The sequence below is a fragment of the Sinocyclocheilus anshuiensis genome, unplaced genomic scaffold, assembly GCF_001515605.1.
Source record: "Sinocyclocheilus anshuiensis isolate Anshui unplaced genomic scaffold, SAMN03320099.WGS_v1.1 scaffold735, whole genome shotgun sequence".
In the NCBI taxonomy this organism is placed as follows: Eukaryota; Metazoa; Chordata; class Actinopteri; order Cypriniformes; family Cyprinidae; genus Sinocyclocheilus; species Sinocyclocheilus anshuiensis.
The window spans coordinates 1003736-1021589 of NW_015548245.1; the positions used below are offsets into that span (position 1 = coordinate 1003736).

Here is a 17854-nt window from a genome sequence, read left to right on the forward strand (position 1 = left end):
TTTTTTTTTTTACTTTAAACCGCATAAACACATTGCATTACACCAAATACACAAAATAATGTTCTTTTTAGCAACATCATATGACCCCTTTAATTATGTAATTAGGGCCTAATTGTTTTCTGTTTGAATTTTTCTAAATTCCATTTTAATGGTTTAATTAAAAAAAAATGTTATTATTAAAAAGTATGTTTAATCATTAAAAAAACTTTCAAATCTAATAATTTATTTCGATTTTAACAATAATAGTGCTCAACATTTGAGATTTTCAGAAATTCTGTTGTATGTTTTAATTTTTCTGAATTGTGTTTTAAGATTTACTACAAATTTATTATCAAATTAATGCATAACACTTTTAACAAGCTATTCCTTTCCATTTTTAGTAAACAAAGTGCTGCAAATCTACTGTACAGTAGCAATTTATATTTCTGTCATAAGTTTTTTTTTGGCAGGTTGTAATGAAGACCTTTGAGTTTCTGTGTGTGTCTGACAATAGTTTTTTATCAAATGAAATAGTGAAGTGACTCTCAGTTTGCCAATATTTGGCAAATATTCGCCAGCAAAATCCAGTCATTTCAATACAAATCCACACAATTGAGAATTATGTTTGGGGGTGAAAGATTTCCATAAGCAGATTTCACAACTGGTTCAAGTTGGTCAAATTTGCCACGTTGACCATCAGAAAGCTGCATTGTTTGAAAGTGACTTCTGTGTGAGCTGTGCTTCATACATATCTACACTATGAGTAGACAATGGACATTTTTGCCTGCAAAATTTTGCTAATGTCATCTCACCTTAAGGCCATTCACTCATTTTGGTATTAGAAAGTTGCCAGTTTGTGCTTGAACAGGTTTCTAGATTTCTGAAAGACACGGTAAGTTCTTTCATTTCGTCATCTTTTTAGTCTTTCACTGTACTTCCTCAGCAGAATTCAGCAGGGAGTCCGACCTCTCTCTCTCTGCCCAGCAGGCACTCTCTCCATCACGGCCAAGATCTCCATCGCACTGCTTGTCAAAAAGGTCTTGTGCAGCTGGGAGTGAAACAATGAAGTAACGCGGCAGAGGTTTTGCATGCAGACAGCCTGCGCTGCTGTCAGATAGCATCAGCAACAGAGCTGAGGCGGCACAGCGGTGGCCTGTAGTGCGTGCCGAGATCCAGCAGAGAGCATCTGGCTACCCGTCTGTGTCACAGCCGCTGAGCATTTGCTGCTGCTGTTGCTGGGTGTGGCTGAATGCCTAATATTAGATTCAGTTTTTAAACAGCATTTTTTTTTGACACTGGAAGTTGTATTTTGTTAAAATATTTTACAATGTAATTTATTGTCTTAAAGGTTTATAAATCAGGTACAAGCAGATTTACATAAATAAAAATTAAGAAAATAAAAGAAAAGATGAATAAAAGGGTGTTTCTTAAATTTTGGGCACTTTTTTTGTCAATTAATTTTGTAACTTTAATTTTATTTGCTAAAAATGCACAGGGCAAGCAGTGCTCATAGTTGAAGAAACGCCCATATTCATATCATACTTAATGTGCTGGCATTTTTTTCCACAGTGTTTAAATGAATATGCAAACACTGGCTAATATTTCCCAGTCTTTGGAAGTCAAATGACTGTACAACTGGGTACGGCTGATGTCATTTGGACCTGAATGACAAGGGTGTGCCTGTTTTCTACTTCAATCCTGTACAATTTTGAAGAACCAAACCCATTCATTCCTCCGTCACTCCCAGGAACATGTCATGTGCCTGACCTTTTCACTTTCATCCCTCTGGTCCGCGTATCTAGGCAGTGGAAATAATGTGTAATAGCACCCTAATGGCCTGTGTTGTCCTCAGTGGGGTTCTGCTGTTGTAAAGATGCCATTGTTGGCTCTTGCTTTATAAAAGTGTCACTTGCCCTTTTCCAAATGCTTTAAGATGTTGACTTCTAAGACCAGCACCTAAAGCAGATATGATGGCATTCTTTCTATTATTATTCTTTTTAATAATAACATTTTTTATACAATAACACAAATGTATTTTTAAAGGGGTCATATGATGCGATTTCAAGTTTTCTTTTCTCTTTGGAGTGTTACAAGCTGTTTGTGAATAGATAAGATCCCTAAAGTTGCAAAGACTAAAGTCTCAAACCCAAAGAGATATTCTTTATAAAAGTTAAGACTTGTCCACGCCCTCCTAAAACGCCTTGTTTAAACATGTCTACGTCACTGTGTGGGAAGATTTGCATAACACCGCCCAAATGTTCACGCAAAGAAAGAAGGCATAACTTTGATTCTCGCTGTAGCATTGTTGCCACCGCCGCCGCCACCGCCACCATTTTGTGATAAAGGTCATCATTAGCGGCCTCATAAATTCTTCACCGTTCTTTTACTGAGCAGGTGGTGTGAAGGCTATTTATGGCATTCAGCATCTTAAAATCCTACTCATGTGAACCCTGACTCTTTGATGACAATATAATTGATTTATTCAGGGCTTATTTTTTAACTTAATTATGATAATATTCAAATTATAATGGTTCACTTGCTAAATTTAGCATGAAAGCATCAGCCTAGCTGAAATGTATGAGGTTTGACAGTTCTTATGCCCCTTTTTCTATACTGAGTTGCCTACTGGCTTCTTTCCTCCAAAGACCTGCACATCCCTCTTGCATGTTTTACTTTAATGAAGGCATGGATGTATCGTTCCAGCATTTGAAGGTGGTCGATGTTGTGATATATTACATTGGCCACTAGGTCTGTTACTACACACATTCTTCATGAATCGCGCACCCTTTTATCCTGAGCAGACGGTTGATAGGTCAAGGTCAAAGGCCGATCATGTACAACACCATTTAGAGCATCAGCCACAGTATAGTGAGTCTATATTTATTTCACCTAGCTGTGGAGGCACGTTAGGCGGTCATACCAGGGGGTTGCAATTCCCCTGTAAATGTCACACTGACCAGATTAATGAAGCACCATCAAGACCCCCATTAATCACCTCCGAGCCCCAGCTCTACCTCCACCTGTTAGCCGTGCCACCCCCTACATAGATGAACCTGCATGATGGATCTTAATGACCCTTAATGGTGTTGTGTAAAGGATGAGTTTTACAGCCACTTTTTATGGTCATCTCTTTTATTATAGTTTTCGTTTCATTAGCATATTGGGTTATTTATGTATAAGGGGAACCCGTAGTAGTCATCAGCTTTGTGGTTTCAAGGTATCTGGGTCCTTTTCACACAGTGCAGTTTGCTAATGAGGATTTTTGCTGTGATTGAGGCTTAACTGTTTGACAGGGTCTAAGAACCTCTGATTCGTGAGCTGCATTAAGCTCCATGCAGACCGTATTGCAGGCGTGATCTTCTTTATTAACATGAAATTAAACATCACGGCTATTTATTCCTTCTGAATAGGAACCCCAAAGTCACCATATAATTAAAACCAACCCTTTTTTACTTAATACTCAATAGCTCTTACCTAAAAATTAAAATATTTTACTCATCCTTGAGTTGTTTCAAACCTGTATGGCTTTTGTTCTTCCGTGGAGCACAAAATGAAGTCAGTGTGAGCATAGCTTGATTAATCATAACTTAAACACTTAATAAAACACCCAAAAGTGTCAGCAAAAATGTGTTATAATGATTTTTGATATAAAAAAGGTATTTAAGCATGTTTTAACAGTAAAATCTTAGTAAAATCAATTTTAAAAATGATTTCCAGTGTGCCATCCAGCACTTTGCACTCCAGTCCAGTTGGTAGCGGAAGTGCTTCTTCTGGTGATCAGTGCTCCAATATAAAAAATATGGCTTGTAAAATGGGTTGTTAAAGATGCTTTAAGTTGACTTTAAAATTCACCATTAAAAAGAGTTAATAATTATGTGTTTGGTTTTCCAAAAAAAAAAGAAGGTGATTGGAACAATTTGACGTATTAAGTTATATAAAACTTCTCCTACATAACCTATCTGGGTGTTTTTCTTCTGCCGTGCAACTCTTTAACTTTAAGAAAATCCAAATCCGTATTTATCTCAACCCCCTACTTCAAATGTAATCAAGGAAACGTTTTCTCATTCTGCATCAAGGAGACACATCATCTGAAGTCACCTCTCCGTGATTCAATCTCTTGCAACTTACCCTTGATCTTTTTTTACATGGGAAATGGCATATTAATTAGATGCCAGGGAAATGGGATTTTAATGCCGTCATAAAAGAGAAAACAAATAAGCCAGGGTGAAATCGGCAGTATTTATTCAGTCACTGTGCAGCACTGTGTCTGTTGATAGGGGAAAGGAAATTACACTTGGGAGGGAACCAGACTTGGGATATGCATCAGTAAAGCTCGTTAATGTGATTGTTTGCTGTTAATCAGTTTAGGGGTCACTTTTGGAGGCTGAAATGTTTCTTTCACTGGCTATACATCAAGTTGAAGAAAAACAGTGTGGTAATTCTGTAAGGAAGACAACCAGTAGGGATGAAAGCTGTGGGGAATCATTTGTCGCCTTTGCTTTAGTGGCCAAACAATTGCGGTGTCCTTGGAAAAAGGTGAAATATGATTTCTCCTGGGGCTCTTGTGGTGTTCCTTGTCTACAGTCTGATCCCAAAAGGATGTCAAGCCCCACTGCAACTCGTATGACCCAAAACGCTACTTTTTTGACTTCTACATCCTGCTAATTGGCTAAAGTCGAAGTTTCATCCGGTCTGAAAGTCATATCAGAAACGAGGTGCTTTAATATGTGCACCACAAGATTTTTTTAATATCAGAAAGATCAGGACTGTGCATGGCAGCGGAACATGAATCATCCATTTTAATTGATTCTTCAGCAAAACTGAATTTATGTAGAAGCGTTGATAAATACGGTGGATATTTCAAGAGAATTCCCAGAGGACTTAACCGGGCAAGAGGTCACCGGTGGTGTAAAGTCTCTCTCTAGGGGATGCTGAAAGATTAGAGAGTCTTACCATGAGGCTCAGATGGATGTGTTCAATAAAAGAGGTGGCAGCTTTGTGGATAGCTGGTGGCTTGGAAACTAGATGCTGCCCTTTTGGCATAAAATGTAGGGTGCTTATGCAGGAGACTGGTCAAATCCCAACTGCAACTTGTCTCGATCCTGTTCCTCCTTGCTTTCTTTATTATTCTCTGTCATACTCTCTACTTTTGGTCCCAGTAAAATTCATTTTGGCTTTTAGATTCATGCAAGGTCTTTTGTAGTCGGCCATCTTGTTGAATTAAAGGACACGTAGAGAACAAGTGAAGGAGATACAACTGCTCTTTTGCAACATGCATTCTTTTCAAGAGCAGGAAAAGCACAGGCAGCTGTCCAAACCAGGAGTCGTCGCACTTTAGATAGGAACCCCTTTTCCACTGTCTGGGCATCATGCCAGCTTGACAAGATGGCATGCTTTGGTCCTGTCTTCCCTAATCAGAATTTTTAGTTGCGCTGCCAGAACCAGTGGAGTATATTGGAAGTCCCATGGGAAGTAAGGTTTCCCCCAAGAGCTTTTGAGGATGTACATTGACTCTTTACGTGTCAGAAGGCCTGGCTCACCCCCATCACACCCCTCAATGTCTCCTCGATTTTGTTGATCCTGTTAATGAGCCTTAATGGATTCATAAATCATTGCAACTGAAAGGCTCGTTTTGCCATACACCAGGAGTGTCAAACTTAGTTCCTGGAAGGTCACTGTCCTGCAGAGTTTAGCTCCAACCCTAATTAAACTCACCTGAACAAGTTCATCAAAGTCTTCAGGATTACTAGAAGCTTCCAGGCAGGTGTTTTGGAGATGGTTCGAGCTACACTGCCGGAAAGTGTCCCTCAAGAGCGGAGTTTGACACGCATGTCGTACCCCATTCCACGAAATCAGAAATCCAAAATGGACACATTAACCCTTCTCACTCCACTTTTTACCCAGCTCATGCCCCCTTTACGTCCCAGTGAACCTGCACACCAATAACCAGCAAAACCTTTTACCTTACCGTCCCCGTCAGCACTTTTTATACATTTTCCTTTTGTTTATGTCCATCTGCCACTGTACGAGACTTCATTCCCTGTCATCCTTCACTTCGCCGTTAAATTGAGCCGCACTGGGTTGGGCTCCTGGGGCACCGTAGAGACTAATCAAAGAAGTAATGTGATGGAAGCGCCCCTGACGCTGACAGTTCCTATATCGAGAGCAGTCACTCAATCATGGGTTGTAGCCCGACGTCAGCATCTGCATAATGGACGCCAACCTTTACTAAGGTTAAGCTCCTGTTCTTTAATGACATTGTGTCAATATTAGTGGTTTGTTGGGGGTTCTGGGAATGTTTGGTCAGTCTCAGATTAAGATACTCACTCAAATTTCTATCAGTGTTTTTGAAGAGGATCAATAGGAAGCTTGAAGGTCAGTCTGGCGCAGAAAGATGAGGAGATTTATTGCAATATTCATATGCGTTGGTTTATATTAGAGGTCAAAGTAGTAAGTTGGACAAAGGTCAACTAATATCATATTTGAACTTGGAACATTTAACATAGAGACCCAGTTAATGCAGATTTTTACATGATGGAGTCCCCTGTAAACAATTAATTATTTGGGCTTAAATTTAGTGACATTGCTACATAAGCTGTTTGCTTTTTATTTCATAGTAGTTTCTTCCTTTTCAGGAAGAAAAGTAGTTAGTAGTTTCAGACTCTCTCGTATTCTCTTGTTTTTCACAGCTCAAGGGCAGCATGCAGAACCTGAGCATCCATATAAGTCATGATGCCAATGAGTAAGTACCTCTCTCTTACTTTGACCGCTGTATTGACGTTGACCTCTGACCTCTCCCCACATTTCCATGGATTCTGGTTACTTGTATTATTTATATGGATAGTGATCCCTTTGGCATTTTAAATGATGTTTCTGTTCTCTTAATCTTTTCAAGACATTTTGAACAATAATTCAGCCATCAAATCTTGATGAAAATTAGTTGTATTGAATTGTATTTTAATTAAAATGGGAAGGGGGATTGCGATGCAGTAAAGTCTAATAAAAAAGTAATGAATTCACCTTACTTGACCATTTATTTTTGTATAATTATGCCATTAAAAATCCTGAATTTCCATCAGGGTTTTTGTAGTTTGGATCTTATATTTAGTGTTTCTTTTTATATTATTTTTAAATTTAGTTTAGTTTTTTTTTTTAACTGTGTTGTGTTTTGACTTAACAATATTGCACATTGAACTTCTCTTGGCATTATAAATTTCATAACATAAATTATACATATTATAGGTGCTATGAGCCAACATAATAATACTGCAGAAAACAAGTATCTTTAAAAGTCTTTGCTATACTTTTCGTTCTTGTTTGGTTCCTTATGTACAGTATCATTGCACCGTACCCCACAGAGCACATTAAACGATTAAATGGGAGTGCTTAAACAGCAAATATGCAAGTAACAGAAACACCTAAAGGAAACGCCTGTGTCACGCAAGTGTTTGACACTATTCTGGGTCCGTCAGTGGCTGGCCAGAATTCATTATCGTATACAGAAACCCCTGGAGGATATGAAAGAAGCAGAAAGTCCCTCAGATGAGAAGAGTGGCATTTCGTGTTGAAATGTCACTGCCGCACATCCTGTATGTCATTTACTGAATGGAGGGCTACCCGGAATGAACAATGAATTAACATCATTGCTGGTTTTATCATCTGTTGATGGGTACTTGCATCGGAGACTACGTGTGTCTGGGCTAATTTGAGTTAGAATTGTGTTGTTTCTAAATGTAACAGTGTTATAAAGAGATAGTAGGATGTCTGTTTACCCTCATGATGTTTCAAACCTGAAAGACTTACTTTCTTCTGTGGAACACAATAAAGATATTTTGAAGTATGTGCTAGTTGCTCTTTTCCATACAGTTAGAATGAATGGCTACTGAAGCTCTCAAGCTTCTAAAAGGACCGTATCACCACAAGAGGAGCAAGTATATGTTGATCTATTCTGCTGTGCTGAAAAGCCTTTACCTAATTTGGTATTCCTGGTGAAAAATGACCAGCCTTTTAAAAATTGTATTTAAATCATTTATTATGCAACATACCTTGTTACATTTGTGGTGTTCAATCTTTTTGTCACTTTTAATTTGAGGCCTACAGCCAGTTGGTTCCAAAAAAAGAAGTACAAAAACTGCTAATTAAAAGAAAACAAGTTGACAAAAAAGTTGAATCCAAGATTTGGTGATAATATTGCTTAATGAGAGATTTATAAGCATTTTTTGTAGGCTGGTCATTTTTGACTGGAAACATGGGGGTGATGTTATACCATGTGTGAGCAAAGTCACCAAGTTTTAGTCCAGTGTGATTACATTAGCATTTTCAAGAAAAATAAAAAATCCTTTCTGGTCAAAATGACTGGAACACAACATGAGGACTAAAGCGTTTTTCATTCGTGTTAAACAGAAGATTAAAGGTCATAATGGTTTTAAACAACATGAGGGTGGGTATATGATGACCGCTTTACCATATGTTCCCAAGACATGTCGTCATCTTTTATTAAACAAACATTTCTGTGCTTCCCACCAAAACCCCAAATGTTCAATCCGTACGCAAGCATCTGCTGTTTTAATGCCATCACCTCATTTCACAGTTTCAATCCTTGCAGAGCGTTACCCAGGCTTGGCTAATACTACTTGGAGAAGCCTCAGATGGGAGTTATCTTGCTGACCTTCCACCAAAAGCCACAAGGACGTGATTAAAAACCACTTATGACGGGCCTCACTTGTATTTCTCTATCACTGCCTGTGATAGACAAACATACCAGTACAGACTATCACAGGAACCGGAGTGCTGAAAAGGGATCTCCCGTGTCTCTAAGGAGGCCAAGAGTGCTCACGGCTAGACTGACAGCCGCCACTGTGATTGTACGTCGCTCTCAGGCTTCGAGAAATGGCCTTGGGTGTCCATGCAGACCAAGCTGAAGGGCCGTTCTTCAGATATGTACTTCTGATGCCAATGTACCAGATGTCAGTCACACTTCTAGGTGTTGAAAGAAATCTCAAGCTTATCCAATAGAAGCACTCTAATTTCCCAGAGGACAGTTTCCATGTGGGTTGTAGCTGAAGAAGCTTGTTCGAGACCAGTCAAAAGTGAAGACCCGACTGGAGTTTCACACAGACCACGGACCGATTCAAAGATCCTTCATGTGCTCTAATTAGAGGCTGAATAGACCCTCATTAATGAGTAGACTTGAATAAATGACGAAATTACAAGGGTGGCAGCAGCTCTCTTGTGGCCAGTGACCTAAAGCCCTCGCTCAGTTCCCAGAAATTCTCTCCAGCTCAATGTCGCTCCGTGAAGCCTAAAGATTGTAGACGGATAGTTAGTTCTTGATAGCTTCAGTACCCCGTATGTATATTATATACATTACCGTTCAACAGTTTAGTTAGTTATGTTACGTGGTGTAATTTAACCCCACAGGTTAAGGAAGGGGATTTACTTCATAATACCCATGATGCAATTTGAGAGTATCTGGCCTAAAGTATCACTTTTTTTATTCTGAACTATTTTGGCTGTTATGGAGCACTGAAATATCTTCAGCCATAATAAGCACACACATTATTCTTTACTCTTTACTGGTCCAGCAGGTGCTCTATGTTCATTGTGTGTCTCTGTCTTGGATGATAATTAAGACTGACCTACCTGTTCAATGATGTATGGCTCCTGGCGTTACAGGTGTATGTATTGCCCAGCGAGAAGATAGCGACGCTGGCCTTAATTACCCAAGTGTGCTTCGTACCAAGACTGAGCTTGTTCTTCTTGTGCCTTATTTAGGAAACCAGACAGCATGAAGCAGAAAAACGCCTTCCCTCCTAATTTCATCCACTGTCTGGACTCCACTAACATGATGCTGACATCACTGCATTGTTACAGGTGATGAGCTGACTTTTTTTGCGGACATCCCACACTCAGACAGGCTTTTAACTCCGAGTTAACATGTTTTTAGACTCTGGGCCTGAACATTACAGCAGGTTGCTTAACACCAAACCACCTATCATATTCTAAACGGTGGTTACCTCATTAAATATTCATGAGTTCTGTACAGTCTCCGAATTTTTCATGCGCTGTATTTTTTCAAAATGAAAATTGTAGTGCCAGCAAACATAAGAAATTAAGAGACTGCATTGTTTGTTTCTGCTTCTTCAGTCAGTATTATATCTCATACACATGCAAATAATACATGAAGGGTGTGAAACAGAAAACCAAGAGTTCGTTTATCAAGTATTAAGAATAGAGAGCGACCAATATTACCTTATTTTTATGACATATATGATACAGATTATATTTTGTTTTTAAGTGTCTTTGTTTAATATGCAGAACTGATTTTAATGATTTTTATTTCTTTTTGACACCATAATAACTACACGATCGATATTAACATTGATTATTATTATTATTAGTAGTAATAAAATAATAATAAATTATTTTAATACAAATATTTTTATTATAAAGTCATAAATAAATTGTAATGCATATATTTAATAATACATCTTATACCATACATTATATTTAAAATATTCATTAATATTAATAATATCAGTAATAGTGTTAATATTGTATAGTAGTAAATTATTTATAATGCATGCTTTTATTATTAATAATATAATATTAATAACTATTCATTGTTTTTATTATCAATAGTAATATTTGTATTAATGTTGATAACAATAAATTACTCCAGATATTTAATATTTATTATAATAATAATAAATATTATATTCATATAATAATATCAACATATCAATGTTCATTATTAAAAATAATATTTAATATTTATTCATGTAAAACACAAATAATAATTATTATTAATTGTAATGTAATAATATTTTACAAATAATAATACATTTTATAATATGAATAATTTATATTAACAACAATATTCATTATTTTTGTTATTATTTGTTGGTGGTGTTTTTGTTTGAAGTGTGGTATGTACAAGTACATCTTCCTGTTTTCTTGAAACATGCAGGGCTGGTCTGACGTTTGTGTCCGTCCATGACTGTTATTGGACCCATGCTGTGACGGTGGACACCATGAACAGGGTGTGTAAGGAACAGAGTGTTCACTGCCGAATGTTTTTCAATGCATATTCTTTCAACAGGAATGACTAAGCAGCCCTACCATGTCAGCTTAACGGCCAGATGTTTGCATGCTGAGTTCACCATATGTTCAATAACCAACCCTGTCAGCATGGGTTATTTCAGTATTGAACAGCCATACCACTCATCCTCTCAACTGAAGAAAATTTTGGAAAGCTGTCATTAACTTATCTTCAAATATAAAAAAAAATAAGTAAAAAGCTTGCTTACTTTAGCTTTTTGTTTTATTGGCCTCAGCTGATTCCTTTCAAAGATCTGTTTTAGAACCAGATTTTCTCTTCCAGTGATAACCGAAAGGAATAATTCACCCAAAAATGAAAGCTATGTCGTCATTTATTCACCACTGTGTTGTTTCACTGGCTTTACTTACTTTACAGTCACCTTCATTAGATAAGTTTAACCTCCATGTGACACTTGCGATGAACTTCTGAAGCTTAATAACTCCATCTATTCCCTTAAACCGTGTTCAGCTGTTTGAATTGAGACCCTTTTTGGACTTTTATCTTTTCCCATCCTTCTCTCCTTCTGTGAGTGGTCTATTGTCTGCGAGTCTTTCCCTGACATGCTTTGTGACCACAGATTCCTCTTAAAATGGGAAAGTTCAAACAGGAGAGAGGTGAAACGTCTGAGAGAAAGGGGAAGGTGAGAGGGAGATAGCATTGAAGCTGGCGCATTAGCGTGCATAATGATTGACTGAGTGCTCTGTGTCACTCCTCAGGTGTGTCGTGAGCAGTTTGTGGCTCTGCACAGTCAGCCCATTCTAGAGGAGCTGTCTGGGTTTCTTCTGAAGAAATATTGCAGCAGGCCTCCGTAAGTCCTTTACACATTGCTGGTTTTTAACTACTCGATGGTAGTAGCTACTAAACGGCTAATTACTAGGGATGCACTGATCTTGAGAAATTACAGTATTCTCCTGTTTATGGTCAATAACCAATAAAAGGCTGATTTTATAACTCTATAATGAAAACTGATACAATCTCAAAACTAAAATAAACAGTTTGTATTTAGAATGAAATATCAGATATCGGCTGATAATCATTTTCCCATTCAGGCCGATAACCGATAAATGGCTGATATTATAAACCTATGGTACTTTCTTTGTAAAAGAATGAATGAATGAATGAATGAATCAATCAATCAAATGGAAATTATTTACACTGTAAAAAACTAAAATATAGGAATAGGCAGAAACCATTAAATATCCAATATCAGCTGATACTGTCTTTTGTTTTTTTATAAAGTATGTAACTAATAAATAGTAACTGCTGGAGTAATGAAATTGAAATTGATATACCAATAATTACATTATCTTCTTGTTTATGGCCAATAACGGATAAATGGCCGATATTATACATCTACTCTCCTTAAAGAAAACTGATAAACTAAAAACAAAAAACAAAAAAAAAATTATACAAATAGTTTTTATTTTGAATGAAACATCAAATATTGGCAAATAAACAATCATTTTTACATTAAGGCAGATAGGCAATACCAGTGGCTGGTATTATACATTTATTAAAAAAAGAAAAAAAGAGAGAAAATTTACATTTAAAAACTAAAATAGTTTGTATTTAGAATTAAATATCAGTCAATAAATAATCATTTTCACAGTAAGGCCAGTAATCAATAAATGGCTGATATTATGAGTCTATGCTATTTTCTTTTCTAAACAAAGGAAATTAATAAACACTTAAGGCCAATAACCAATAAATGTCTGACATTATCAATCTTCTCTGCTTTTGTTTACAAAGGAAGAAAATAATTCACTAAAAACTAAAATAAATAGTTATTGTATGCTACAAGTTCATTTAAAATCACAATTAAATGTCCAATTTTGGCCAATAAATATTCAATATAGGCTACTAGGGATGAACTAATATTAAAATTCTGGTTGTTGTAGCTGATAACTGATTTAATATACTAATAAAAACTAAAATAAATAGTTTGTGTGCTTAAAACAAATATGGTATTCAAACAAATACCAAAAATCAGCAGCAAATATTTCAAAGCATAATTTTTGAAAGTTTTGTATAGAATTGTCATGTTCATGTCTTGTCATTTATCTGATGCTTTGTCATGATTTGGAGTCCAGTTTTCACTCTCACAGGGTTATATCTAAGCCAAAGAAGTTTGAAGAGTACTATAAGATGGCACAGCTTTTGGCCAGCGTTCCTCAAACAGGTGAGTTAAACCCCGAGCACTGCAGCCGTCGCTTTCAGACACACAGACCAGCGGCTCGGCCTCATCCCATTGACAGCTTGTCAGGTTTCAGGCAGCTTTTTACTGTTGCGTAACGACGCACCGTCTCGCAGAACCGCACATGTGATTTTATGTTCATCAGCGAGATAGACTTCATTAAACTGATGACAATTAATTCTGTCAACTGGTTAATCTGTTTACGTAACACGGGCCGGAGGGAAACACACTGGACAACATGGGCACTTTTACAGCAGAATCACACACATCTGGCACATCAAAACGCTGATTCAGCAGAGACAATATTGAGGGGGCGCTTTTACAACGTGTTTAAAAGCTCAGCATCAATAAAGACGAGCAATAAGATGATTCATTCACCATGTAACAGTGTTACGCACTGATTTTATTTCTGTAATATTATTTCTATAGTTTTGATCCTGATACATAAGCGTGCTACTGGAGTCATGCTCAGTATTCTTCCAGGACTCCTCCTTATTTTCACTAAAGAAATTGTCTCCCTGAGGAGTGTGTGTCTGCCCATGTGTGTCCCATACGCCTGATTTCCTCTGCGCTGTTCTTCAGAACAAGGTCCTTTGTGCACATGCAAGCAGACCACCCACAACTGTTTGCACAATCTGTTTCGCCCCTGAACTGCCTGAGTGTTTTATCTATATTAATACCTCCTGTGGGATTCATTTCATGTTTTCAAGTACAAATGAAATTGATTAGTCGAATGGATTGATTAAATAGAGTGGCATTGTGTTGTTTAATATGCTACAATTTTCAGTATTTATTGATTTCAGGTTCTACATTTACTTAATTAATTACAGTTGCTTATGTGCACAACATCACTTCTTGGTGAATCTTGTGAAAACCTGTCAAAAAATGTCTGGGTCATAGTTTTGTTTTATTTAAAAAAAAAAATCAAGAAACATGATCTACTAGATTCAGCCTAGGCGATTCGTTAACTTAAATCTACTAGTTCTACTAATGCTTATGTGAAATCCAACTCATTGAATTACCTGTTTGTCTTCATGAGCTGTTTCGCTTATTTTCTAATGAACGTTAACTTCGCTTGAGGCTGAGGCAGGGGAGTTGCAATCGGAGCTGAAGCCAGAAGACGACGAAAACATAGTAAATACAGCGAATTGCTTGAGGTAGAAGACGTGTTTTGTTTGTAAATGTTTCATTATATTACTAGTGTTACCTCCTTTGTTCACTATTACACTACTGCATATATTGCATCTGACACTGGTGTCGCTTAGTTTAGTAATGTAAGCCCACACTTGAACGTTTCAACTTTGCCGCCATAACTGTTTGTCTGCACACCGCACATGCACCGCCCATGCGCATGTGCGTCGAGCAAACGTTGGCCATGTGATGGAAAATGACAAGCAGCAGCTTCTAATTCGCCATTAACACCGAAGCATACGGAGATAAAACAGTGCAAGTATTGATAACAGTATCGTTTGTCCTGAAGCTTATCGGTAGTCCGGTATTGACCCAATTACATACCGGTTCTCGGTACCCATCCCTAGTTTTAATGTTACATATTCCATCCTAAAAGACCGTAATCAAGTAATTTCTCTCTTGTAGGTGATTTCGACCTGGAAAAGGTGAAAGAATCAGTGTATTTCTTCAGCTGAAGAGCGTATCGTGCGCTGACGGACAGCTTTCATCAGGAGGCTGAGAGCCCTCCACAGACCTCATCAAAACAAGTGTGCATGACTGAGACCGGATTGGTCGATCTGGTAGATAAGTGAGTGTATGTGAGAGAATGTTTGTGTGTGTGTCTGTCTTGTCATATTATCATAAAGTCATCACGTAAGCACTGAAGCAGAGTTCTGGTGGAGGCGAACAGCAGGAGTCGCCCTTGAGTGCGGGTGCGAGAGCATGGAAGCGTATATGCAATCTCCTCTCGGTATGGAGCGAGAACGCTCTCTCGGCGGGGCTCTGATCTGCTCCTTCACTCCTGAGTGCTAACGCGGGGCTGATTAACCACATGATTCTGGCTCTCATCGATTTCAAGGCAGCCCCGTCTGAAAGGCCCTCTCTGACATTTCCACTTGGACATGATTTACTCCCAGCATCCCCCTGCAGCTGGCGGCTCTCGTATTCACAGCCAGTGAAGAAACGTGAGGATGTTTATGATAATAGATCAGAGCACCTTTAGGAGTATTTTGGGAAAACTTTGGATGACGTGTGACTTTGTGGCCATGTGGCGTCCTTTTTTTAAGGACTCGAGAGCACTTAAATGACTGTTTTATGATCAAAGACGTTTTGATCCGTTGGGTGCTTGTCGGGGAATGTACACATGGCATTCGGTGAGAAATAAAGTCAATATTTTTGCACTCTGGGTCTGCGAAAGGTTAATTGTTATTGAAATTTCAAGACCCAATAACTTGCTTCAGCAGCTTTCTTTCTGTTTTTTGGATTTTCAAAACATTTTATTACAAAGGGCAATGCGAAACAAAACCAATCCAATGTAAGGCTACAATTGATTACACAAGCGTTGACGTCAACAGACCTGCTCATTTCCTGACATCTCGAACAACCTCTGCATGGGAAGTTGCCCTTACAATAATAATAGCTCATGGGCTTAGAGACACTTAGCGCCAATGTTTCCTCAATTTACCGGCGAAAGAAATTCAATTTTACCCGAGTTGAGTTTGCAGTGTGATCAGATAAACATGTCTTTCTACAGCACAATGACCAGTTTAATGTGATTCACAAGCCAGTGACACTTATGAAGTAAATAAAACACTCAGAAGACGAACTCTGTTTAGATCATTTAAACCTAATCCTTAGCTGAATAAATCATTAAATCTGTCAATGTTACAGATTTATCTGATTTGCTGATTCATTGAACCGTCAATCAGTTCTTGCTTTGCTCGAAATGAAGCAAGAAATGTTTCCTGTGCTTAGTTAAGTTTGCAGTGTGATTCAGATAAACACGTCTTTCGACAGCACACCACCAGTGTAATGTAATTTCACGAACAAGTGACTCTTATAAATTGATTGTTTTAATGAATTGCTAAAAAGATTCATACACTGTTTAAATCATTTAAACAGAATCTTTCACTGAACCACAACTAATATGATTCACAATTCACGTTGTTCTACAGCACAACCACCAATATAATGTGATCCATAATTCGCTCAAAAATATTCACAAACCCTGTTTGAACCATTTAAACTCTTAGCGGAAAAATCCTTAAAAAATGTTAAATCCTTAGCTGAATGAATCACTGTCAGAGCAGTAATGAAACATCCTATTCTCTGATTCACTGAACCGCAAATCATTTCTTGCTTTACTTGAAATGAAGCAAGAACTGCTTAACCGAGTTGAGTTTGACTCTTATGAACTGATTATTTTTAATGAATCACTCAAAAAGAACACTCTGTATAAATTCCCTGCTAATCAGAGTTGAATTTGCGTTGTAATTCAGATAAACATCTTTCTACAGCACAACCACCAGTGTGATATGCTTCACAAACAAGTGACTCTTATGAACTGATTCTTTTGGTGAATCACTCAAAACTGTTTGAATCATTTAAACAGAATCCTTAGCTGAATGAATTGCTGAAGCCCTCAGTACCGAATCACCAAAGTCACTGAACCACAAGTCATTTCTTGTTTTTTCAGCTAAAGATTATCATTATTATCCAGATTTCATTGCAAAAGAAGCTCTCGAATCAAGTGATTGGATGAAACCCTCCACTTTATGATTCATAAGGTGGTTCAAACTCTAGCAACAGTCTGAGAAGTCACTTGAAGCAATGACCAACAAGAAGAATGTTGTTTTCTTAAAGATGCGGCACTTTTACAATCATTTACAATAAATCACTATGCTAAACCATGTTCTACTGAATATAAATTGATGAATGAATGCATTTTTATGAAACGGGTATTTGCATTGATTAGAAGAACCACGTTTGAAGCTGTTTTAAAATTACCTTCTAAACGTCATATTTCTGTTGCCACTTTTTTATGCTTTCCATCATGCCCAACAACATCCTACAATAAAATCCAAGTGTTTTGCTTTATTAGGTAGCTGTAATGGGGCTAAAATAGACAATTTCCCATTGTAAGACACACATGGATGGACATGAGATGAGCAGATATCTTTTAGCTCAGTGACTGAAGTGGCTATCTTAGCAGTTATGACTAAAATAGAGAAATAAGCCTAAATGACTGCTTAGATGCAGTCATTTAGATGAATCCATTATTATTTCCCAGTTGATATGGTTACTTCTGCTGCTCCGTATGTCCCAAACATTACTAATGGAACTGAGAGATGACTGCATACCAGAAAAAAAAGAAAAAAAAAATTGTAATTGCATTTCGGAATTGTGGGTTTCATGTTTTTTCTTTACTTTTTTTTTTTCTTGGATTTCTTGGCTTTTTCTCTTTTTAAAGAAATATGAGCCCGGTCTCATGAAAATGCGTATAAATAGTATGCCAAATAAAAACGAAAACTCGTGGTATGGATACGCAAAAATGGACTTTGGCGTGCATATGATACGCATGTGTTTGGCGTGCATATAATACGCAGTTTTCGCGTGCATATGATACGAAA

General features: G+C 37.4%; 1 protein-coding gene across 1 annotated transcript in view; it reads left to right on the forward strand.

The window, feature by feature from the left end:
• The window catches only part of LOC107655172 (DNA-directed RNA polymerase, mitochondrial-like), a 45634-nt gene extending 29496 nt beyond the window's left edge, over positions 1 to 16138 (forward strand). The window contains 6 exon segments of the mRNA XM_016442595.1: positions 6669 to 6721; positions 9754 to 9852; positions 10949 to 11021; positions 11797 to 11888; positions 13186 to 13259; positions 14871 to 16138. Of these exon segments, the coding sequence (XP_016298081.1) occupies positions 6669 to 6721; positions 9754 to 9852; positions 10949 to 11021; positions 11797 to 11888; positions 13186 to 13259; positions 14871 to 14920 (441 nt within the window). The 3' untranslated portion in view covers positions 14921 to 16138.
• The last annotated feature ends 1716 nt before the right edge of the window (positions 16139 to 17854 follow it).